The following is a 24,514-nucleotide window of genomic DNA, read 5'->3' as shown; positions in this document are numbered from 1 at the left end:
TTTGGAAAAGGTCTTTGGGTGGGTATGAAAAATCATCCCTCAAGATCCATGCAACCTACGGGTAGGTGAGGAACAGGGTTTCCAGTGTACGGGTGGGGGTGGGAAGAAGTTTGGTTTTTGAACCTGTGATTTTAAACAGTGCAATCTGATGAAAGAGAAATGAACTTCAAACACCTTTTGAAAAAAAGGGGGGAGGGAAAAGGGTTGAAGTTGTCATGTCACTGATTCCACTTTTGTGAAAGGTTTTGGAGCCTAATTTTTTTTCTGTTGCTGTATAAAAATGGTCATTGACAAAAAAACTTTATCAGCAAAATGTTTAAATTATGTAATAAACAAAAAAAAAAAAAAAGAAAGGTATTACTGGTGTTGTCTTTCACTGCTGCTGTGTCAGGCAGGGAAGCCTCTCAGCTCCCCTTCGTGGCGGTTCCCTGCTCCTCTCTTCCACCAGGAAGAATGAGGACAACCTGCTGCACTCGCTTTACAGCCATTTCCAGCAGGGAGAGCACGCAGCCTCCTCATGAAACGCAACTTGGAGCTCCTCTCGGAGCTTTGCAGCCTCATCAGCTGGCTCCTCCTGGCATCACCCTCTTGTCTTGACCCCCTTGACAAAATGGAGTCAAGTGGAAGCTCCTGGAAGAAGGCTGGACTAAGCACCCACACTCGCTTTTGTTACCTAAGGAAGAAGAAAGTTAAGAGCGCTTCTTTCTCAACGTGAACAGCAAGAATTTCCATCGGAGAGCTGGGCAGCGATGCTGAGAGGAGACGTGTCTGGGCTCATGCTCTCTGCCAACACACCGTCTGCCTTACAAGTGCTTGAAGTCTGTGACATGGACATTGCAATGTGGGACACAGAATCAATTCCCTGGAGAGTTCGTTTGACCTCAGATCTCCCCAGATAGATCCTTTAGTGCGTGGAGCATTTCCAAGCAGTACTCAGATTGAGTCAGCAAAGTGAATGTGAGCTGCTGTATTGCTGGAGTAATTGACAGCTGCACACGCCCATGCTGCCTTCCTGGTCTCGGTCTGCTTCCCTCCAGACCACTCCAAAACACACAGCTAGAGAAAACAGACCAGTAAGCAAGATCCAGCCAAAAATATTCATTATTTATTGACTTCCTCTCCTTGAGGAAATCCAACTCAAGGGAAAATAAAGTCACATCCACAATACCTATCCTATACCGCACAATCGGAAAAGGAAAACACGCCAAAGGCAAAAATATATATCACTTAAATAAAAGCATGACACAGGCAATTACTCAGTATATCCTTATCAAGCAAAAGCATTGGCACTGTTTTGTCAGAGAACCAGAGCTAACAAGGAATAAGAAGTTCATCTCCCCAAAGCGTCCTCCCTCTTCAGTCTCAGAGTCCTCTTTCATCACCACCCAGGTCAGGGCTCTTCAGCAGAGTTCAGTCTCAGCATCTGCTGCCCCTGGGCTCTAATCCCTGAAGTGGTGTCAAAAAGCTGGAAATGGTGTCAAAATGGAGCTGAACCCACAAGAAAACAGAAGATGAGTATCGGGAACGTCACAGTTCCTCCAAGCTCTCATCAGGAGATAATTACAATAGAAAAACAAAACTTTGCATACAGTTACTTTAGCACTAGAGTTTTCTCTGTGAAACATCCAACACCACATGGGGGAGGGGAAGGAATGGACAGCACCAAACCAGAGGTGGAGACACATTTAAGACATTCATCAGGTTTTCTTTAAACACACCAAATTAGGTTGCTGGCAATCCACCAGGCTGAGTCCAAACTCTCAAACACCATTATTTTTGGCTATGATCCCTAGAAGAAAGCTCCTACTCTTGTTAACAAGTGCTACTGGATCTCTGGTCCTTGTGCAGAAGAGACAGGAACTTGCTTTTCATGGGCTCAGGGACACCCAGGAGGCTGCCTGGCTTGGGAAGGAAGGGTTGTGCTTGTGTGCATATGAGTGAGTGTGCATATGGGGATGCTAGGGAGACCTGCTGTTGCAAAACAGTAGCTTTGAACATGAAAGCCATCCTTCAAGTGCTGTCAGTTAACATGCTCAAAAAAGAAATGTAGGAAAAAGAAGAAGTGGTGCCCCTTCTTTCTTGCAGGGTAAAGGAAGTGAGTGGAGCAGGAACAACTTCTCATTTGATGAATCCTAGCAATTCTCTACCCCTTCATTAACACGCTAGTGTCAGATCCCCCTTTTTCCTCCATCTAGCACACGACCCTGAGCACAAAACCAACCTGGCTCTTCTTTTTCCTCTAGCAGAACAGTAACCACCTTACTGAAAAGCACTGTGGAAGACTTGCAGTTTCTCGAAAAAGGTCACAGTGGCATCTGATGCTAACTAGCCTAAGCCATAGCCAAAAACTGCACCAGCACTGCTGGCACTGAGGTCAGGACTGGACCTGCAGGAAAACAACAGGAATTAACAGCAGTTCCATGGCTTGAAATTCACCTGAATTCCTACTTCACACTGTTCATTCCCTATCTACTGAGTTACAGAAGGCAAGGAAGACCCTATGGGAGAACATGAGGAGGAATAGGTCATGCAAGTACAAACAGTAAGGAAAGACTCGGTCCCTCTGTCTGTGCTAGACCAGGAGAGGGGATCCGCAGGTGGTGGAGACCCTGCAAACTCCTAAAAGTGGCACCACGCAGCCCCCATCTATGCCTTGGAGGAGCTGTTGTAGGAATGGGCTATTCTTCAGCCAGTAGCACCTTTATGCAGTCAGTCCTTCCTCCTGTAACCAAAGGACGGACAGTTTTGAAAATCAGGGACTCTCTGGGACCAGTGTGATGATGTGAACTTCAGCTGTCATGTTGAACTCAAGTGTAAGGTTAAATTCACCAAAATCAAATGCAGCTGGTCCTGCCAGCTCTGGGGAGAGTGACTGGGCCAGGATCTCCCGTCTTCAGCCTGACATGCACTGCAGTCTTTCCAGAGCTCACTCAAGGTAGTTCGATGGCTTTTGTATTGTAACAGCCAGGAGGAAGACTTCTCTGAATATCCTCCAGGTTCTTAATATCTGCCAGGATGTCCTCAATGCTCTTCTCCAGTGTCTGTACTCGGAGCTTCTGCAGTGTGGCTGTTTGCTCCAGCCCCAACATCTGTTCCTTCAACTGGTTCCTCTTGGTCTTTGCTTTACCAAGAGTCAGTTCGAGGTGGTTCAGGTCTTTATCATCCACAGCATCTGGCTGGTCTGTTGCACAGGAGGAAAACAAGGAAGAGGGAACCATAGATGAAAGCTGAGAACTAGATTTTTCCAGATATTTCAGCTCCCTGCAAAATACTTGGCATCTGGCTGCTTCGCTTGTGTTAGATATTCAACTGCTTTTGTAACAGGAAACACCATTTCTGGAGCGTGGAACTGACCCTAAATTGCGATGTTTCACCAGGCTAATGGTGCAGGTAAGAGGAAGTGGGCATCTGCATTCAACATCAACCTCTTGCCACGAGGCCCAGTCAGGCAGGGAAAAAAGGGGTTGTCCTGCAGTTAATGTCCTGAGACTCCAGCAATCAGAGGTTAATCCTCAGCCTCTATGAGACCAGGTACACAGGCCTCTGCCTAAAAGGGAGGAACAAGACTCCCTGCACATCTCACCAGTCTCACCTGGTTAGATTCACAGCAAAGCAGAAAGGAGCTCTCAGCAGCCCCTACCTAGAGCCCAGTGGTGGCCCAGCTTCAGCTACGCACTATGGCAGCATAGGGAAACTTACCCATCAGACGCAGCAGCTCTTCCAGGGCGCTCAGCGTCTCCTGCACTGCCACCCCTGCCTGGCCAGCCTTGGCGTGGGCACTCTGAGCCTCTTGAGCTGTCTGGGAAAAAAAAGAAAAAAAAAGCCAGGCGGCAACTGTAAGGTGAGGTGTCACCAGAAAAACAACAGAGAAGGGACATGAGTGAGAGACAGGGACCCACCTCCTGTATCATAGTGGCATCTGCTTCAATCTCTGACACCTTCCTTTCAAATTCACCATCCACTTCTTTGGCCTCACGCTGCAAGGTGGCCACTGCCTTCTCCAGAGCTAGGACTCCATCCGCCGTCCTGTTGGTTTCCACCTTCAGCCGTGAAATTTCCTAGGGAAGGCAAAGCATTCTCAGAGGAGCTGACTGCTGCTGAAATCAAGGCTGGGTGCACTGGTGCACAGAGACAGTGAAAACCGGTTCCTTTGACAGGCCCCTGAGACCTCTTTAGGTTCCCAGACTTGCTCATGTCCTTCATGTGCTTCCCCCTACTGCTGGTGCTAGGAATTGTCTCCATGATCGTGGTCACCTCTCTAGGATGCAGCAGGGAGACCACACAGAATTACAACATGCAGTTTAGGAGTTAGACTCCACCACCACCAGATTTGGACTCTCATAAACCTGTCAGCTACCTCTGGTACTCAAACTGTGGAAGTGACAGGCAGAGGAACTTACACAAAACCCGCTTGGGTAACAGAGAGATGGCTGCAGTGAGATGCCAGAGATTCCTAAGAGACAATTTTGCCTGCAGAGATCCCTCTGTTCCCATGGCTATTGGCTAACTCATTTACTGCCAACTCAGGTATCTCTGCAGGATCCATTATAGACAAACCCAACAAAAAGTCAAGGGATCAAGCCCACCAGAACCTCTGGTGTCTCCAGCCATATCCTCTTTACTCTGTTTTTTCTCTTTCTAAACCATTTTCTGCCAGCAACAGCAACAAGGCCTGCCCTTACCTGCTGAATCCCACTGGTGATCTCCTTTGCTTCTGCTGCGATGCTGCTTGCTATCTTTGATTCGGAAGCAGCACTGCCCAGGGCTGCTTCAGCTCGGTCAGTCTTGTCCTTGGCACTTGTGACCATGTTGCCAATAATTGGTAGCCTCCTCATAGCATCTTCTGCTTCCCTTCTCTTGTCATCCGCTTGCATATTAAACCCTGAAAGAAATGCATGCAAAAACAAGGCATTTGTAAGCTTCATGAAATGCCACACAGCAGAGAAAAAAGCTTCTCCTCAGTCACAGCTTGGGTTAGACATAGCTATTCTCCCTCCTACACTGAAGTCTGGCTATCATGGGGACAGTGCAGGAAAGAAAGGGAGAAAAGGGCAATTGCCAGAGAGAGAAATTCCTACAGGTGTTTGCTCCTTCTCATAGGAGCTGTTGAACTGCTCAGGGTTCAGGGTTCAGGGTGTGCCTGAAATGATCACTGGGCCCACTGGAAGTCATCCCGATCACAGATACAATTCAAAGAAACATGCTGCCCACTACCTTGGCACTGTGCACAACTCTGGAAAAGGCAATCTGTAGCCTGTTGAGTGAGTTTAGTTTTAACACAAAACTTTGACATAAGTAATACATTAGAACCAAGAAAATTACCCCTTAGGCTTTTCAGAATCTGTTCAACTTCGTAGAAAGTGGCGTTGCCAGCACTCACAGCTTCCTGGGCTATGCTCCTGGCGAGGTTCGCTCGGGACAGCAGCTGAGTCAATGTCTGTTGTGGGCCCAAAGGGATACAAAGAAAGAGCAGATCAAGTTTATAGTACAGGAGTATCAGCCTGCTCCTTGAGCAGTCACAGGGACTGTGTCACAAGCACACGTGCAGTCTGTAAGAGCCCATGCTGTGTGAAAATGCTGTTGTCCATCAGTCTGTTCCCAAAGCCCACTTTTATCCCCCACTCAAGGCTACCAGAGTCTCTGGTCTATCAGCACAGGTTTGTGAGTGGGCCCCTTAACCCACTCCAGACATCAGAAGTCATCTTAGCTCAAACCTTTTCAGGAGCAGGTCTTTAACCTGTGCACTGAGCACATGGTGACATCTTCAACTGGCTCCAGGGGAGCCAGAAGAGGATGGGACCAACCTGAACTGGCTCCGTTTCTGAGGAAAGGTGCCATCCTGCAGCGGAGCAAGCAAGCTACGTCTCCTTTGAAGAACAGGCTGGGACAGCATATAGCAACTGCAGTCTGAGGAGACTTACCTGCCTGTGGCTCCAGCTCAAGCTAAAGATGACTCAGGTTGCAGACCGCAGCGCAGGAATAATTGAAGTAACACAGTCAATGTCTTACCGCTCTCTCGCCTTCTCCTCTCCGCAACAGCTGCTTGATTTCTTCTTCCCAGAGGCCTGTACGGCTTTGCAGCTGCCTGTACTCTGCCATATATGTGTCCACCATGCTCATGAGAGTGTTTGCTTCCTGCTTCAGCCGGGTTGCCTCCCCCTGAAATGCAAAGACACGATTGCTTGGAGGCCCAGCGTCTCCCTATTGCTCCCTAGGAAACACAGCAAGTGGCGAGCAATGGATGTTTGTACCTATACCACAGTGAGCTGCAACAGTAAAAGGGTGCGAACATGCGTAACTGATGCCTCTCTGACCAGGACAAGGAGATGGAGCACTAGAAAGTCTGAGCTACTTTATCCTGCTAAGTGGATGGAAAGGGAAACAGGAGCAGTAGCGACGGCTTGAAGGAGGATGAAAGGGGATTTCTTGGCCCCACATGCACAGGCACAAAATTCTCACCTCAAAGGATCCAGTGTCAGCCTTCATCAAGTGAGACAAGGAGCTGAGGAGCATCAGGCTGCCCTGATAAGCCTTGTCTGCCTCAGAAGCTGTTCTGCCAGCTTCAACATCCAGGTCTCCAGCCAGTGATTTCACCTCCTCGTATCTGCACAGATAGAAGGTAACGGCCAAATGGCCAAACTCTTGCCACAGCATTAACGCTATCTCCTACATTTACTTCTTTGATAGGCATGCGTGTGCTTCCTGAGCTCTCTCCAAGGCCCTCCAGCTTTTAATCCCTCAGCCAAGAGGTGTTCACACTTCAGAAACCAAAAGTATTTTAGGCCAGGGCTCATCTCACCAGCTTTGAAGTTACCTTCGTAACTGTGATTTGTTTTACTAACACATCCGACTTTAAAAGAGGCTGGTTTGTATAACTGAACACTAAGGCTCTGCAGCAGTTTTGCTAATCCCTGCTGTACTGTTGTAGGTTATTTTCTTTTACTGCCCCATTTAGGTCCTTAACTTGGTACGGAGTACCACTTAAGTTCCACAAAGGCCTAGCACTATGGTGGGCCCTGGACAGGCACAAGGTAAAGCCACCAGCCCTTTCCAGAGAGTTTACCTCCCCCTCTTCTGCCCAGCTCAGTTGCTGCCACCAAGCTAATCTGCCCAGACAACATGGGGCCAAGTCTATCCTTGGGATCAGTCCAGCACAGATCAGCAACAGGGCTGCGCTGCCCTCCAAAGCCAGCCTGCACTGTGCTTAGAAACGGACTCCCAGGAGTCTGCTCAGCCTGTTCACACACACATGGTGTTAAACCACTTCCCACAGCCGAGGCCAGGTCAACAGGGGCCACTGTGGTCTGTAGGGCGGGAAGCAGATGTTCTGCAGAGCTGCTCATGCTACATCTTGGCTGCTGAGGCGTGCAAACAAGCTGTCCCTTTCTGTCCTACTGTCCTGTCTCCATCTGCACCTTTCTGATACTTAGCTGGGAGGTGTGGAACGGGGCATAGACACTTCACTATCCCTCTCCTCACCCCCACATCCTCCTTTCCACCCGTGGGGTGTCTCCCCCCCCCCGAGACATCCATGCAAGTACACTGTGAACTTACTTCCTGAGCAGCCCTTGCAAGGAGCTTGACATGATTGCCCCTCCACTCACAGCTGAGCGCACCAGCTCCAGCGCCTGCTGCGAGTTATCCTGCGCCGCCTTTGCTGCTTGCTCAATCATGTTGGCTGCTTGCATGTGGCTGAAAAGCAATGAATACTTGCCTTGTAATAAAAAGCTTCCCACAGCCACTTGAGTTGCTTCCACCAAGTTCCTTTGTCGTTTTATTCAGCAATGTTGGAACAGATTTCCCCAGGAAACACCACATGTTTGAGAAGGGGGCCCACATTTGTGGTCATGTACTTTGCTTTTCCTTCCTGCATTTCTCAAGGATAGAGTGGCACCAGGGGAAGAGACAGCAGACGGTTCCAACTGGATGCCCATAGGTCAAACTCTGGCCAGAAAGATGCTTCCAAAATATGCCAGCAGATACCACTCTCAAAGGAAACAGGGAACAGCTTTTTAGGTCAGCAAAGGCAACCTGGCAGATGCATGTTCCTCTGCATCAGGACTGGCATGGAGTTCATGGGAGCTGCAGCCTCAGGGCTAGGTTAGATCCCAAAACAGGGATCCTCTAGTTCCCCCAAAGGGCTTCTGTCCCTTTGGTTTGGCCAATACAACGACCAACTCACCTGTTGGCTAATCTCAGAGCCTCCTGGGCCAGGATCAGGAACTTATTTGAGCCTCCAGGAAAGTCTGAAACTGGAATAGTCTGAAGAGAAAGGAACAGAGGTGTGAATGATGTTCCTTGCCTTCACTTCTGATTTAACAATGAAAAAAAAGTGACTGGAGCATGTTAAACCTCTAAAGCTCTCCAAAGACCCTTGCCAGCAGCTCCTCATAAAAACAGAGGTTCCCAATCCTACAGCAAGGGGCCAGTAACATTCACCAGAATTGCTCCTCTCCTGCCAAATGAATGTTATAACTGGAATACATTAAATTCTGACATCTCCACAGGCTTTTTCAACCTGACTGGGCTGGACTAAGAGTGTATTACATGAGAATGCTCTTACCACTCTACTCAGAGTAGCTCCACTTCGGTCCAGGTCCACCCTGGCCCTCTCCAGCAGCTGCCGGGTGTCCTGCACTTGCTTCTCATACTGGTTCCCAAGAAACCTCAGTCGATCCACTGTTGCCCTGATGTCATCCAAGCGGCTCTGGTAACTGGACTCTTGCCCCTTCATCCTGGATACGCGGCTTCCCAGAGATTTGTCGGAGGCTGGCAACATGGTGAAAGAGGCAGCAGTTGGATGAAAACCCATTTCTTAGCCAAAAGGCACAGACAGCTCTCTGAAGCAAAAACCCACTCCAGTACGACAGATTCCCCCTTCCCTGCCACATGAACACAGGTGTGCTGGTCAGTCCCTTGCTGTGCCTGTGCTCAGGAAAGGACACACAACTGCCCCAGCAGGTCATCTCCCAGGAGACCAATCTCTTCCCTTCCTCTCTACTGAAGGACTCCAAGAAGATATCCAGCTCCCTCTCCTGTTCCTCCAGCCCCATCCCAGGAGAGCAGTTGGGTGGTACCTTGTAAGCTCAAGGCTTCTCTGAGGATGGCTCGCAGTGTCTCCTCAGTCAGCTGCACTTTCCCTTCCAGCTCTTCATTCCCGATCCCACCACCAGCCTGCACCTCTGAGAAAAGCAGCTCCAGCTCCTGCAGCTGCTGCAAGTACAGGTCCACCTATGACCAAAGCAGATCAAACCAGCAGTGAGCAGGACACCGAACCCAAGGTATAAAGGCCAGGGCATGAGCCAGATCTATAGCCAAGCAGGGGACAGGGGAAGGAGAACAGACCGAGACCTCATATTTGGGGTGCACAGGGCTTGCTATAGGGTGCGTAAGGCCGGTGGTCCTAGAAGGCTGTTGTTCTGTCAGTTGAATCAACAATACAAATGCAAACTTCACGCACAGCCTGCAAAATCAGTTTTCACTCTCACAGAAAGGCCAGCACAAGATACTAGAAAGTAACTGTGTTTCTGCTCCCCTTTCTGTTCAGTCCCTGCCTTGTTGCTTGCAGCCGTGATCAAGGCTACCACTTAGGGCTAGCAGGAGCACAGCATCAGAGATTTGCCTACTGGCAGCTAGACAGCAGAGGGTAACCATTTCTGGGCTCCGTGGATCTAGGCTGGCAGCAATTGCAGTGCCTAACTTTTCAGTACACAGCAAGAAAGATTTAGCTATAACAGAAGCAAGCTAAGCACTTCTGAATAAATTTCCACATTATGCTGCTGAGGAAGAAAGAGGAAAACCCAGGAAAGAAGAAGAATCTCCCCCGCTGTCTTTTGGCCCAGTGCTGAGTTCAAGTGCTGACTGAACATCTCCTAGGTTGAAAGATCTCTGTCCAGAGCAGAGCCGACAAGAAGACAACAGCTACAAACAGAGCTCATATCTGCCCTGCACTGTTTGCAAGCAACATGCCAGGTCTTGTCGGAGCTCTCCAGGGGAGGGCAGCTAATCAGTCCCATTTCTGAAAGGGAGAATTTTCAGGGTCCCGCTTCTGTATAAGCTCTTTGCAACCTCTAGGTTTGCTCAAAAGGACCAGCACAGCTCTCTCTTTAGAGACCTGGAATTTGTAGCACAGATGCTGAGGCTGACAAACACGTACTCACCTGTGCTTTCACCTGGCCATAGCAGGCCGGACACTCAGTGTGTTCACAGTTGGGGCCCTCAAAGCCAGGCTTGCAAATGCAGCTCCCATCACTTTGGCACCTCAGGGGCTCAGCACCAACCGAGTTGCAGTTGCAGGCTGCAAGGCACAACAGCAGGTCGAAGGCAGCACAGATTAGAGGAGCATTCCTCCACCTCAGTCCTGGCACATCTCTCCACCCATTAGCCTCCCCTAATTTCCTCCAGTCTTGTTTCCGCACCTTTTATCCACAGATACAGCTTCCACCTCCCCAGCCATACCCACCTCCAAATGTGCTGCTGTAACCTCTGTCACCTTCAGTGCTTCCCTTCTCCAAATATTTTGGCTATTTGCTTTTAGAAGAGGTTTCAGCCTGCCCAGTGCCTTGCCAGGATGCCCTGGCAAAAGCCAATAGAACTGTTATGAGCACTTTACAGGCTCCTGCCTCCGGCTGGAACCAATAACAGGCAGGGTGACTGTGGCAGGGGCACAGCGCTGCGGTAAATGCTGTGCTTAGGTAAACTGAGACTGTAATCATTAAAATCCTGCGACTGCTTTTTAGAGTCCTTTTTCAGCCTAGGAAACCCCTTTTGTAAACAAATCCTTCCCTGCTCTAGTTCTTCGATTTCCACTTTCCATCATCACTAGCAGCTTTTGTAGCAGTCACCTTCCCTAGGCCTTTGCAATGCTGACGTACACATAGCGCTCAAATCCTACTTAATCTTCCTCCCCTCAGGAATGCACACCTCCTTCCCACATTGCTGGTGCTTAACAGAAACATTAGCTGGCTTGGAAAACACTGCAAGTATTCAGTGTCCCTTGGCTCCGCTCTGGTAAGTGCTCCAAGTACAAACACCAGCCAGCACCTCTGCAAAGGGCCCAAGCCTTTGCTCAAAGCACAGAGCAAACAAGAAAAGCCGCAAGGCCAAAGTACAAATGCACGGCCCCTTTGCAGTCAACCTTCCTCCGTGCCACTAATGATTTCCCTCCCGTCTCCGGTTCCTTTATTCACACAGGCACCTCATCCAGCCCAGATCTGTTCATATATGGCAAGAGTGGGCCCCAGGGAGCTGCTTTACATTGATCAGGTTTGGCAGTGCCTCAGGAGTTATGCACTGGACCACATGGCTTGGGGCTTCCAGTGGTGGGAAGAAGTCTCCTGTACCGAGTACAGCCCCTCGCAACATATCCCTACACACACATGCAGGCTCTTCGCAGGGCATTTGTACCTCTGCACTTGTCTGCGGGGTTGGGGGCCAGGGCGTTCCCGAAGAAGCCGTCTTTGCAGCGGTCACAGTGGAAACCAGCTGTGTTGTAGATGCATTTGAGGCATTCGCCAGTCTGGCGGTTACAGTTGCCCACAGCATTGGGCTCAATGTTGTTGTTACACTGGCAAGGCTGGCATGGCCTGGAAGCCGAGGGGTCTCCAAAATAGCCATCGGCACAGTACTCGCAGTTGGCACCTGAGAAAGGAGAGGCAAAGCAATGGTCACACTGCAGAATGAAACCGAAAGGCCAGATAACTCCCTCTGCCCCACAGAGGCACAGGCATTCGGCCTTGCTGCGCCCTGCAATGTCTGGATCCACACAAGAGTGTCTTCACTCGCTTTGAGGGGAACCTGCTCTTCCTGTACAGTGAAGGGCAGATTCACAGCTTCCAGAAATCCAGAGAGTCAGCCCCTCCCAGGAGACCCCTTGCCTCCTACCTCTGCTGAGGAGAGAGAAGGAAACAGGGGCTGGGAATGGAATCTAGGCAGGAGCATGTTTGTAGGCTGTCAGGTCTGATACACAAAGCACTGGAGAAGCTCTGGAAAGCTGAGTGTAATGACTTGCCTTGGGCAAGTCACTTCCTATGTTTTGTGTCTCCTTTCCTCCCTCTCCTCCCTCCCCTTCCTACCAATCCTCTTCTCCATCCATGTTCAGACTACAACTTCTTCCAGGCATGCATGTTTACACACAATGGATCCTGGTGCTTTGCTGGAACACCGAGATACAAACCAAATGGTACTCGAGTGGGGAAACCAGGCTGAGAAGACTCGATGACCTGCCTGACACGGAGCGTACATCTTGTCTTGAGGCAGAGTAAAGCTCAATCCTGCTCTGGGGACAGGCTAGTATCAGGGCCAACTGAAGGAACAACACCGTCTTTCATCCCATCCCTTTCCAGCACCACCAGGCTCGAGAAAAAAGCTGATTAGAAACAAACTAAATGAAGACATTACCAGTGGCTCCAGGAGGGCAGCCATCACAGACAACTTCTTCTCTGCCTGGTGTCATGGAGCAGCTTTGGTCATTTTCACATGGGCACAGCCTACAGCTGTGAGGGTACCGCGGGTCTCTGTAGGAGCCAAATGGGCAGCTGACACTATTGCCCACGTTTTCATCTCCAGAGTAACATTCACCTGAGGGAAGAAGGGAAGGGCTTGTGACAGCCAGTTTGCTCTCACCCGTTTTGCTCCTCGGTAGGGCACCTTCCACAACTCCCTCGGCTGCGAGACCCCTCCTTGTGTCCTCTCACTGGCGGTCGCGCTGCCGGACTTGCTGCTGCCTCCTGCCACCCAAAGCAGCACAAGCACCTGTGGCTCCCCTGGAGCACTGCAATCTCCCCGGCTCCCTTCCTCTATTGCTCAGTCCATCGTGCCACAGGAGCGTTCACTGCTCCTGCAGCAGGACAGGCTCAGAGCAGCATAATGAAGCTCCACTTTTCTGCCAGTCTCAGGGGCAAGCAGTAACTGCTTAGAGATGTGGCTGCAGTGGGTGAGACCACATAAGGCCTTGAGGTCACAATATTCATAATAAAGATGGGTGGATCTTTTACAGCTGGTACAGCTCCCCAGGAGCCATAAATTCCCTTCTTTACTGCCTGCTCAATAGTCTTACACTTGATGCTTACAGCAAGAAAACAGGGCTTGCCATCTCCTGGAAAATGCTAATGATTTAACTTCAACTTTTCACTTTGAATCAGAACAGAGGAAGGGACATTTAGAATCCACGAACAGAGATTTTGAAGAGGGGATGATTTAGGAGCCACCAAATCAAGTCAATTTTAACCTAGTAAAAAGTGCATTACTTTGACTTTACGTTGCAATATTGTGGGGTATTTTCTTACCAGTGTCTGGATCACAGATTCCTCCCCCCTGGCAGTTGCACAGCACACAGATGCCAAAAGGCCCCAGGCTGGAAGCCTCTCTCTTGTACCCAGGAGCACATCGCTCGCAGAACTGCCCCTGGTACCCTGCAGGACAGTCGCAGTGCTCCACCCAGGGAGCAGGGACTCCGGGCGCAGGTCGCGCTGACACCAAGGTGATGTTATCGATGTAGCCTGTACCTGAAGGGAGATGCAGCAGGTTACCCACAGCACCAGAAGCTCCAGCCCAAACGCATAGCTTGGTCTGCCCGTTCCTCATGCTTATACTTGTGATCTGTACAGGTTACACATTTAACTACAACACATGCGGGCAGACTGACTGTAGCCTAGGTTCTTCTATTCTCACTCCTTGGCTGTAGGCTTCTTGTTTAATCTCTCCACAATTCAACTTTGTCCAGTTTAGGACAAGCTTTTTTTCTTTTTTTAAGCTTTCTTCTGAAGTTAAATATTTGGTGTCTCTCCAGTAATGAAGACACCTAAGCCTTGTGCTATCCCTTGCAGTTCTCTCCCCACTTACTGTACTCTCCAAATGTGGCTCGGATCCAGATCGCTGTCAGGTTTCCTAGCAGCCTGCGATATTCAAAGAAATTCAGCCTTGGGCTCCACTTGCTGCTCGGGTGCTCATCCAACCTGACAGAAACAGAAATGTTCAAGAAAATGAAAATGAGATTTCCTGGCTGCTCTCTCCCGTCTCCTTCCTGGACCCGAAGCTTTGGGGGACAACCTCTATTTGCGCACGACTGATGTTGAGCAAAGCATCTATTCCAGTCTCAAGACAGATCATCTACCACCCCACTCACAACGTAACCTTGCCATTCCAGAAGAGAAGGACATGAACTGCACCCAACCCAAGCTAGGCAACTAATTAAGCCACCTCCTTTCTACCCTAAACACCAGGGGTGAGAATCCCAAACCTTCAGTCTTTTACCTGAATGTATATGTCTCACTGATGCCACAGGGCAGGATCTTCCCATGAGGCAAGAAAGGAGCAGTGACTCTCAGGCCATCTCCTTCCAGGACCACATCATGTGAAGAAGGTTGACGTCCCCCTCGATCCAAACGATAATCAAAGGAGAGGGTCTGGCCATAGCTCAGCTGCTGGTTCCCAAGGAATTTTGCTGGCAAGCGAGAGAGCAAGCAAGAGATCAGAGGGAAGAAATAAAAGAATTAAGATCTTGCCCTCCTCCCAAAGACTCAGCTAATGGGGTCAAACCAAGCACAGGGAACAGGCAATGCCATCTGTGCTGTCTGCCACCATCCTCAACTGTTTCAGGAGATTAATGCAAACACCTCCCTTCCCCAGGATAAGCCTTTTAGTCTGTCCATTCCTTACTAGGGCCACAAACCCAGGAAAGCACATCCACAACTCCTTTTCCCTGGACAGCAGCCAGCTCTACGCCAGCCTCCCATGACCACTAGAGAGAGCTGTCTGTCCAGACCCCATGTTTTACCTTGAAATCAGGCTCTACCACAGCCCCAAACTCCCTTCTCCCACCCCAACCCCAACCCCAACATTGACTCTAGCAGTACCACTACAAAAAATTCCTTCCTGCCAGCTGGTATATGCCAAAGGCTGGCCAACAGAGCCAGGCTGAACAGCTGTTTGGACTTTATTAGGTGAATTTTTGGTTAAGCTTCTCAAGACCTTGCAGGGTAGCAATGCATCAGCCTGGAGAAGCAGGTCTGGGCTCAAGCCAATTTCCTTGTATGATGCTCTACGCTTCACCTGTTCCCCTGCACATACTCAATACACCCACACCTACCAGGTGCCATGAAATATATAGGTTCCGATGCCCTTGCTGCAATAAATACATCCTGATGGCGTGGAGACCACTGGAGCTGGGCTGAGGACCCACTTTCATGGACACCTCTCCAGCCTTCAGTGCCTAGAAGCAAACAAGGAGAAACTTGTGGTCAAGCACAGACAGGCATTGCCAGAATTGCAAGTGCTTTCTCAAGTTGCATCTAATTTGTGGCCCTCTATCCCTTGCCCACTGAGAAGGCAGCACTACTTCCCCTCCCTGGTTGTATAGACACATCTAACCATGGTCAGTTTATGGTCTTCATAGTCTACTAGCCCCTTATTCTAGATATCCCAGGATAGGTACAGGGCTACCCCTGTCAAAAAGCAGGAAAGACACAAGGCAAGCTTATACTGTCCCTGTCCTTGCATCCTGCTTCTGCCTACGATCAGCAAATCATCCCACAAAGAACAGGGCCTCCTCTGAACAGCGCTACTAACCAGATGGTTCTCTCAGTCAAAGACAATGTACAACTGCATTAAAACCCCCTTTCAGCCCTGCTTCGCTTGTGCTCTCAGAAATGCTTCCACTGAGCCCAACGCAGAGGTGGCAGACACAGCAGCAAGCCCACCAACTGCATGCTCACACTCACTAGTCCACATCTCCCACAGTGTGTGCATCTGAAAGGTGGCAATGGCAAGTGCATGAAAAAGCTGAATATTTGACAGTGTCTCAAGTACCAGGTGAAGTGTTCCCCAAATATTTATGAAAAATGCCCACACTGCAAGGAGGAAAAGTATGTCAAGTGCCTCATGAGGCAGAGCACACTCCAGCTGCAGGGCAGGGATCATTTGCAGCAGTGACACTACACAATGGCTGGCTCTGTTAGGCTCTTGCACAATAGTTTTCAATATCTCTGCCCCTTTCTCAGGAGAATTTGAAGGGATTGCAAACATCCCTTCAGGAGCTGTGTGAATGCTCTGCTTGGGCTTTACCGTGCTGGAAAGTGGAGGTGATTTTATAGATGCTGTAATTCTCAGAACTGGCACATGTAGCTGAGTGTCCGTAGCAAAAGCACGGGGAACATCCCATGGGATTTCTTGCATCCAAGTTATAGAAGTTTTGCTTGCACCTGGAGAAAAAAAATCACTATGTCTAGTGTCTGTTTTCTCCTCTTCTGCCAATGCTCAGTACCACACAAGCCTACGTGCAACACTGCAAACCCAAAGACAGCTACGTACACAGCTGTTGCCGTATTTTGGGTTACTGCTGGACTGGGGTAGCAAGACAGGCCTGTAGGCACTGAGCTGTGGCGAGAGGTCTTCCATCTCCCAGCAACTACCTGTGAAAGGCGCAAATGCCACAGCGGGTGCTGGGCCCTCTGGCTCTCCTCTAAAAGAGTCAGCCTGCCATGCAGCTCTACTCTCAGAATTCATTACTAGTAACTTTCTGCTGGGTGGTGCTGGGATTAAATTACAGAAACAAGTCCTGAAGACCCTTCCTTCACATTAGTAGTAAGCTAGGGGAACGTTTCTTAATCTCTTCCCCGTGCAGGGAAGGCCCCATAGCCTGTGTGACAGATGGTCACTGTCAGGCTCAAGGAGACTCCCTGGGGCCAGAGCTGGCAGTCACGGAAGGGAAAGACAGGGCTGAGGTGGGAATGGTGTATAGCCTTGGGATTGCTTGCAGCCGTTGAAAGCAAAGGGTCAGGCATGCTGCGCTTCAGGCATGTAGGGGAGATGGGAGATGCATCTGCGGCCTCTGGGGAACAGAATGGCCAAGTGAAATGCTTTGGGGCCAACCAGAAATCACTGCCAGGGAGATGGAGGACAAATCACGGAGTAGTCAGACTCCTACCTGTCACATTGCTCTCCGGTCGTGCTTGCCTTGCAGACGCATCGACCCGAGATGCAATCCCCGGTGCTCCCAGCTGGGTCACACTCACATTGCAGGCTCCTGCAACAGGGACAGCAGGAAGCTCCAGGTGAGTTCCAGTTCAGCCCAAGAGCTCAATTCACCCCACACCTGATGCAGGAGAAGCCCAGTGGAGTGGCCAGCTACCAATCCCATATTGCAGGGGGGAAAAGTCATCTGAGACATCTCCTTCAGTAATGTACTTGCAGTGGTATGGCTGCCAAGTTGAGACGGTGCCCAACATCTGATGCTACGGCCCCAGGACACCCCAAGGCACCAGTTCACAGCCATCACAGTACGTTTCTTCAGCAAGACCCACCTACAAGAGTACAATGAAGCTCTGCTGAGCTTATGAAGCCTTGGCTGTGCTCCAAAGCCAGTTGTGCCCTGGGGAAGAGGCAGAAGGCTCAGGAGAAGGCAAGGCACAACAACAGCACAGCTTCTGGAAGCCGCCCTTCACCCCCACCCTCTGCCTGCAGCCATCCTCTGCCTTTTACCCAGCAGCACGGTGGGCTCCCCAGCTGGGGGTGGGGAGGGCAGGGGACACCCAGGAGCAGAGGGTTATCAGGGTGTGAAAAAGCAAGGAGAAAGAGGACACTGCTCTTGGGAGGCTGAACTAAAAACAGTTTTCAAGATAGAAGAAGCTCCATTTAAACAGAGAAAGAGGTTCTGGCATAGACTCTTCTCAATTAATACCTGCATTCAAGAACACAATTTTTATATGCATCCATTTGCACGAGGGCAGCACTTACAAGGGACAATAACGCTGTGCACGTGTGGCCAGATTACATGGTCTAGCCCATCTGTTGCCTGTTCGTGTGATCCTGATAAAAAAACAACCACCTTGGAGCGCTGTTAAGCTCTTATTTTGATGATATCCTGCAGCAGGGAGCTCTGCAGGCCAGAAAGGAGGTCCAGTTTCTGCCTCAGCTTGATCACTCCCAGAATGGCACGGGGTTAGGCTCATAGTTACCAGTGGATTTGACAAGCAAAGCTGGAAAATCAGCTGCCTCTGCACAGGCCAGCATCAGCCAGTCCTGCTCTTTATAGCCCCGGGGAGAGGCATGGAGATCAGCCCCAGAGAATTAGCTTTCCACGCTCCAGCAGGAGGATGCGGACGGTGGCCGATACTTACTGCCCGTTCCTCCGGCACCCGGCCTCAGAGAGGGAGTGGAAGCCCGGCTGGCACTCGTCACACTTCTTGCCCATCACCCCAGGTTTGCAGCTGCATCGGCCATCGCTGTCGCACTGCGGGTTCAAGGCACCTACAGGGACAGGGCAGGGACGATGCAAACAGGCCCCATCCTGGCTACCCTCTGCCAGCGGCAATCCCCGCAGGACACGGGCGCAAACGCAGCACTCCACCTCTGGGTAATCAATGAAAAATTCAAAGCGGATTTTTGCCACAGCGGATCCACTCACTTTAGGGGCTGACGTACCTGTAACAAGGCGGCTCTGGGTGGTTATCAGCTGGGAAGGGTTAATGTGCCGAGCACCACCCTGCTCGGACTGCAAACGCTTCCCTTTCAGCAGCTTCTCCACCTTGGCTTCTAGTCCTCCCCCCTCCATCCCGAGATCACAGCATGGTTCTAAGATACCAGGTCTTCCTGCAAAAGTTCATTCCCAGGCAGCCGCCGGGGGCTTCGAGGTGATACACACGAGCAAGGCAGGGATCCTTGTCCCTGCCATAAAGCCAGGGTCATCCCAAAGGATGAGGCAGAACCCACGGAATGTAAAGCAAGCAGGAAATTATCTTTTCGTTGCCAGACATACGCTGCATGACTTGATTCCAGTGCAGCTACAAGGATTTAAATGCCATCCGGCTGAGGGCCGTGGAATTACACAGTGTTTTCCCACATGACACCAGCGTTATACCCTTCTCCTGACCTGGCAGGCTCCTCTTCTGAACTACTACTGTGCAGACACAAGCACCAAGGGGAAAGGATGCCAAAGCCAAGGGCACTGTCCCTATCCCTTCGGCACCAAGGCACAGGGGACATTCAAAGTGATATTCTCCCTCCAAGAACCCAAAGCAACAGGAGCCTATTGCTCTGCATTTCCTGTCACCTGTTTTCTGTGTTTGCAGGTTTTTCCGGTGATCTGCTTTCTGTGGTGACAGAGCCACTGGAATACCTACAGCATCTCAGTGCAGGAGCTGCAAGCTACCTACTCGGACAGCAAGCTGAGGTCTGATGAGCGTGAGTGAAGCAGCTCTCCCTGTGGCAGTCATGTCCCACCACGAGAACCATGGAAAACACCTCAAAGCTACAAATCCCATCTCTCCACCGTTGCGTACACTCCAGCCTTTAGTTCCTCTTAAAATGGCAGCAAAGAAGCAGCCAGGGAAGCTTGGGAGACTGAAGCTCTTTCGTCCATCCCAAAGCACGGCTGCACTTGGCATTACCCCAGGCCCTGAGGCATGACACTGAACTCAGGAATTACCCGTTCACTTTCATGATGCCATTAATAGCCTTTGTGGAGCCCACGGCATGGAAGCCACGGACCTGACTCATGAAGCTGGGCAAAAGCCTTAGCTCCCTTCATCAGGGTTTGGCTACCACCTGCTGAGATAACGTTATAAGCAGGGAGAGACTATTAATTCCCTGCAGGGCAGCTCTCAGCTCACATCACCTCTGATCAGGGCAGTGCACTGTGTCAGACCTTGGGCAGAGCGGAGTAGGCTCTGTCCTGAAAAGGCAGGCGGCATGGGGTAGAGGCATAGCGAGTTGTTTTGGGGCAGGTCGATTTGAAACCCTGGTTACAGTCTGCAGCTGCTCAGAGGTCTGAACCGCTCAGTACCGTGGCCCAGGAGAGATGGAGAGAGGGTAGAGCACCGAGGTGCAGCAGACCACTGCTAGAAGTCACCTCTGTGCCCACATGGCCTTTGAGCCCTGAGCAGCTCTGAAGGCAGCTGGCTTTAGCACACGCAGCAGCCGAGACGGGACGACAGCAGGCACAAGGACCTGCGCTACGTCCTACTAGCACATGTCAAACTGGCCAGTGCAAATACAAGTCAGGCAAGGATTTCTCAGTTGCCATAATTCAGTTTCAAACTTGGCCTCTTTTGCATGGTGCTGCTTAAAAATTATCCGCTGCTCCTTGAAAAGAAGCAGAAATGGCAAAACTCAGTGTGTCTGCCCCACACCAGCAGAGAGACTTATCAAATGCCATATGCTGGTCCCTAAACTGCGCCCAAGGCCTCGTCCAGGCTTTGAGCCCCTCAGGGAACACCCGGGGGGTGGCAAATGCCTACGGCTAGGGCAGCAACACAATTTGAGGCCTCCATGAAAAACCCCTCCTGGGGCTGAGTCCTCTCTCTGGAGAGGAGCAGTGATGCAGGGGTTACACCAGGGCAACCCCATGTACCCGAGTTCCCTCGGGGCGCTGCCAGGCTGGCACCCGGCACAGCCACTGCCCCACCGCAGCTCGTGGCATGCGAGGAGCGTGGCTCGGGGGCCCTTTGCTTAGAGGTACCAGAATTAAGCGTGAATCCCAACACACACGCGCTTTTAGCCCCCGGCACGCCGACCCAACGCCTCGCCCTTGCGCAGCCCACGTACCTTGGGGGTGGCAGTGGCAAGGCAGGCAGCAATCCTCCTCCCGCTGGCGGAAGTACCCCTCCTTGCACCTCTCGCAGCGGGGGCCCTCCGTGTTGCCCAGGCAGTTGAGGCAGCGGTAGCCGTTGCCCGTTTCCCTCAGAAGCTGCCAGTCGAAGATGCACTGCCTGGACATCCCGTTGCAGTCGCAGACCGGGAGGATGGATGACGACAGCCCTAAACACAGGCAGCGTTTAGACAGAAAGGTACCTGCCCAAGAAGCCAAAGCCCTCCAGCTACCCAGGGAACAAGCACAGGCAAGGCAACCTCCCCTTCTCGCTCTGCTATCGTGAGCCTTGGCCCACATCTGAATTCACCGCCTTCCCCTCCAGGCCCCAGAGCCCCTCCACGCTTGCCAAGCAGTCAGCTGCGCTGGCTCCTTCGAGCACACACAGAGCCAAGAACGGCACCGAGACCTTCCCAGCCAAACGCCGAGGCTAGAGCTTGGCCAAAACGCACCAGATGGTTCTCCCAGCACATTGCTCCCAATTATTTCCAGGACAAATGCGAGAAGGAAGGGCAGGGTAAATGCAGGCCTTAGCATGCTTTATGTTCGTTCTGTACTTTAAAGATGAGCCTGAAATAAAGGAGCAGATGGAAGAGGAGCCAGGTGACAGGAAAGCTGCCGTGTGGAGCTGGATGCCACAACCTGCTGGATGGCTCAAAATGCTGCATGGAGCCAGGACGCACAGCAGCGCCGTCAGGCTGGAAGGGCTGCCCAGCCCACCGAGCTGGAGATGCTCCTGCGGGAGCCGGATGGCACCGAGGACCAGCCACGTGCACATCGGCAAGGGCTAGGTAGCAAGAAGGAAAAGCAGCAGTAGAAGCACATCCCACCTTGCCAGCCAGAAACCTCCGCCCCTTCCCACCCGCCCTCGGCGAGCTCCGGCAGCTTTGCCCTCCAAGCATCTCCGCCGTCAGGTAAAAGCCGCGGAGATCTCGAGCGCCCTCGGCAGGGAAAGGCACGGCGGGTAGGTGCAGGCTGGCTGCCAGGCGATATGTCAGGTTCGGGCACGACGCTTCGCATTCCAGGCCTGGAAAACATCCCCACAGATGAGGCGGATGCTTACGCTGCCGAGCCAACCCGCGCCGAGCTGATGTCACCCTCTGTGCCGGGCCCAGCGGCACCCGGACAGCCAAATCGCTGCTCCCCACAGGTCCGGCAGCCCAGGAGCGCTCTTGTCCCTCCTGATGCCTAGAGTCTCGCCTGCTGGTGGCCTCACCAGCTCAGAGGCCACAGCAGTGCCTTGCGAGGGTCCTGAGGAAGCAGGGCCCACCTGAGCAGCCCGGGCGCTGCGGGCCCTGCAGGCAGGTGACCAGAAAGGTGGGATGAGGCTGGCCTCCTCCAGAAGCCTGCCCTTCCGCTGAGCGTGACTTCCCAGGGACAAGCCTGCCGAGGCAGCCGCGGCCCTGCCCCGTGGCCTCCCCACGCGGGGACCCTCTGCGGCGCGTTCGCGAGACACAGGCCCTCTCCTTGCCATGTTACTTCCACATGCTTCGGAACAACGCCTAATTTTGTTATTTACGCCTCTCGAGAAAGCAACCTGCCTCGCTCCGGAGCACCATACCATCACGGACTGGGAAGCCGTTCTCCTACCTTGCCATTTCAGACAGAGGCCTTTAAACACAACGAGATCTTTGAATAAGCAGAGATAAGCTCTGATAAAGGCACTGGGAACTTTCCTTAGGGAAAATGGGTAGGTGCCCACTGCTCTGTCCCCCGCTCACCTCTGGAGCGTCACAGCGATCTTCATCCTGAGCATCAAGTGAGGCAATAGTCAGGAAATGGTTTTTATCGTTAATGTAATGCTGCAAATGTAGCTCCTCAGCAATTCTGCAGACTAAAGCCCTAAAGAAATCTCCTCCTAGCTCACATACGGAAATCCCTTCCACTGGAGGCAGTGGGAAAACGATCTACTGCCGTATGGAGCAGCTCCCCTCACCCGATCTGTCGCGAGCTCTTAAAGAAGAGGTGACATGAAGATCACTTTAACATGTCTGCAGCCCTATCTGATTTCTTACGTGACTTTGTATTTTGTATCACACTGCTCCTGACCGTGTCTCTGCCCCAAGACACTTCCACAGGATGATTCCAGGCTTTAAGACGACATGCACTTTTTTAAACTACCATCTCCTCAAAACCTGGCTGGGGACACAGGCTGCCCGGGCTGCACAACCTCTTCGCACTGCTACAGAGCAACTGCCCAGAGTAACTTGTACCCTCCGAGACCCCCTGTCCTAGACACCGGGAACCTGGAGCCATCCAAGCTGTACAGCTCTACCGGCAGCCTCTGAGCAGAGCTGAATTCTCTCCTGGCCATTCCTGGTTGCTTCCCAGCTCTAAAACTTTCACCAGATGTGCTCAAGAGAACAGCTGGGAAAGACAGGCAGGAAGAAGAAACAAGCTGAGGGGAAAAGCAGGATCTTCAAGTTCAGGAGAGATCAGAGTTTGCTGAAGAACAAACACTCTGAAGCCGTTTGGAAAGGACCATCTTAAACCAGCTTCTAGCACACGTGAGCCTGTATCTCAGAGAAACTCACCCTCAGCCTCCCCAGACCCTCAAGGACAGGCCTTAGCTGCCTAGCCCTGGCTGAGGTCCTCTCCAACAGCTGGGGGAGGTGGATGACCCTCAAGAGCAAGCAGAAAACGGATGTGACAGCGAGTTACATCCTGTATGTGAGAAGACTCCTCCTTCCCAGCACTCCTGGGGCACAGCTGAGCTCTGGGAAAAAGCTCCCTGTCCTCTCCATTTGCGATCCTCAGGACCATGCTAAGCCTTCTGCTCTCACTTCTTAAGTATGCAGCACCCTGCGCTCACACGTGTGCACAGACAGATACCCTCACACACACCCATTAATATACACATACCAGACGAACACATTCAGCAAGCAACAGCCAAGAAAAAAAGATGACCTCATATGCCACTAACAGGGACAGAGATTATCCAGCTCCAACAAACATATTTCCCTGCAGCCTGGCTACCAGGAGACTGATCCAACCACAGAAGTTGTTCTTCCATCCCAGCCTGCTGGAAAGAAGAGATCTGCAGGTGCAGAAATTCTGCCTCTTATGAAGAAAAAAAAAAAAGGGGAAAAATAAAACAAAAACCTAAAACCTCATGAACAACACTACTGACTAATGTGCAAAGAGAATAAAAACAATCGCCTAAACGAAGCAGCACAGAAGTTTCTCAAGATACTTCAACTCGCCTTCAAAGTGTGACACTCCCCCTCAACTCCCCCCATTAAAGCTCTTAATTCCACCCACACATCATCTGATGGCTCTACATAATCTGCAGGGTTTTTTCACTGGGTTACTAAATTACAAGCACGATTATAACCCCCCAGGGAACAAAAGTCTTTTTTTCAGGTGTTGTTTTAAGGCTGAAGCATGTTAAGAGCCAACTCTCCAGCCCTGGCGTGGATTCAGGTCTCGCTGATACGTAGCCTTTTAAGATGCTGTTGCAGATTAGTGCTGCAGCCTCACCTACACAGGCTGCTCCTGTGGCTGGTCTTCTCCTAGAAACCTGAGAGCTCAAGCAGATTAATCTTTAAAAAGGGTTAAATGTTAGAGTTACTAATAAGGTGGAGCATTCAGGGAGCAGGGAGAGGAGGGCTGACTGAGGAAAAGATCCTTTTTCCAGTCAGGTAACCTGAGACTCTACCTTGGGATAATTCAGTTCTCCAGCTGCTGTGAAGAACAGACTCCAGAGGGAAACTTTGCAGCTGGAATCCTTCAGTGCTAGGTCAGGATGAAGGAGGTCCAGGGCTCACGTCCAGCAAGACGTCATTCTCCAAATTTCCACCCAACAAAATGAAGCGTGAAAAACATTTGTTTGCTGTGCTGATACAAACCCTAGCAACAAAAAGGCAGCAGGAAGGAGACTGGCAGCTCCTGACCTCAATTGTTATCTTCTGAAATTCTCAAAAATAGGAA

At 51.2% G+C, this 24,514-nt stretch overlaps 1 protein-coding gene across 3 annotated transcripts in view; it reads right to left on the bottom strand.

Moving 5' to 3' along the window:
• Window positions 1–1,044: 1,044 nt before the first annotated feature.
• The window catches only part of LAMC2 (laminin subunit gamma 2), a 31,145-nt gene continuing 7,675 nt past the window's right edge, over window positions 1,045–24,514 (bottom strand). The window contains exons 4-25 of one of the 3 annotated variants that reach the window (XM_062581157.1): window positions 20,542–20,732; window positions 18,117–18,246; window positions 16,925–17,023; window positions 16,063–16,199; window positions 15,089–15,211; window positions 14,254–14,443; window positions 13,843–13,955; window positions 13,287–13,505; window positions 12,400–12,579; window positions 11,407–11,640; window positions 10,161–10,297; window positions 9,078–9,231; window positions 8,564–8,769; window positions 8,183–8,262; window positions 7,555–7,692; window positions 6,460–6,604; window positions 6,010–6,159; window positions 5,323–5,437; window positions 4,683–4,882; window positions 3,900–4,058; window positions 3,700–3,799; window positions 1,045–3,181 (exon numbers count right to left, since the gene is read on the bottom strand). In XM_062581157.1, the coding sequence (XP_062437141.1) occupies window positions 2,931–3,181; window positions 3,700–3,799; window positions 3,900–4,058; window positions 4,683–4,882; window positions 5,323–5,437; window positions 6,010–6,159; window positions 6,460–6,604; window positions 7,555–7,692; window positions 8,183–8,262; window positions 8,564–8,769; window positions 9,078–9,231; window positions 10,161–10,297; window positions 11,407–11,640; window positions 12,400–12,579; window positions 13,287–13,505; window positions 13,843–13,955; window positions 14,254–14,443; window positions 15,089–15,211; window positions 16,063–16,199; window positions 16,925–17,023; window positions 18,117–18,246; window positions 20,542–20,732 (3,451 nt within the window). In that variant the 3' untranslated portion in view covers window positions 1,045–2,930. Of the gene's footprint in view, window positions 3,182–3,294; window positions 3,548–3,699; window positions 3,800–3,899; window positions 4,059–4,682; window positions 4,883–5,322; window positions 5,438–6,009; window positions 6,160–6,459; window positions 6,605–7,554; window positions 7,693–8,182; window positions 8,263–8,563; window positions 8,770–9,077; window positions 9,232–10,160; window positions 10,298–11,406; window positions 11,641–12,399; window positions 12,580–13,286; window positions 13,506–13,842; window positions 13,956–14,253; window positions 14,444–15,088; window positions 15,212–16,062; window positions 16,200–16,924; window positions 17,024–18,116; window positions 18,247–20,541; window positions 21,217–24,514 lie in introns of those variants that run through there. The other 2 variants (XM_062581154.1, XM_062581156.1) reach the window with 2 other exon arrangements.

Source organism: Rhea pennata, chromosome 8 (assembly GCF_028389875.1).
Source record: "Rhea pennata isolate bPtePen1 chromosome 8, bPtePen1.pri, whole genome shotgun sequence".
Taxonomy (NCBI): Eukaryota; Metazoa; Chordata; class Aves; order Rheiformes; family Rheidae; genus Rhea; species Rhea pennata.
This window is presented reverse-complemented; position numbering and strand designations above follow the sequence as displayed.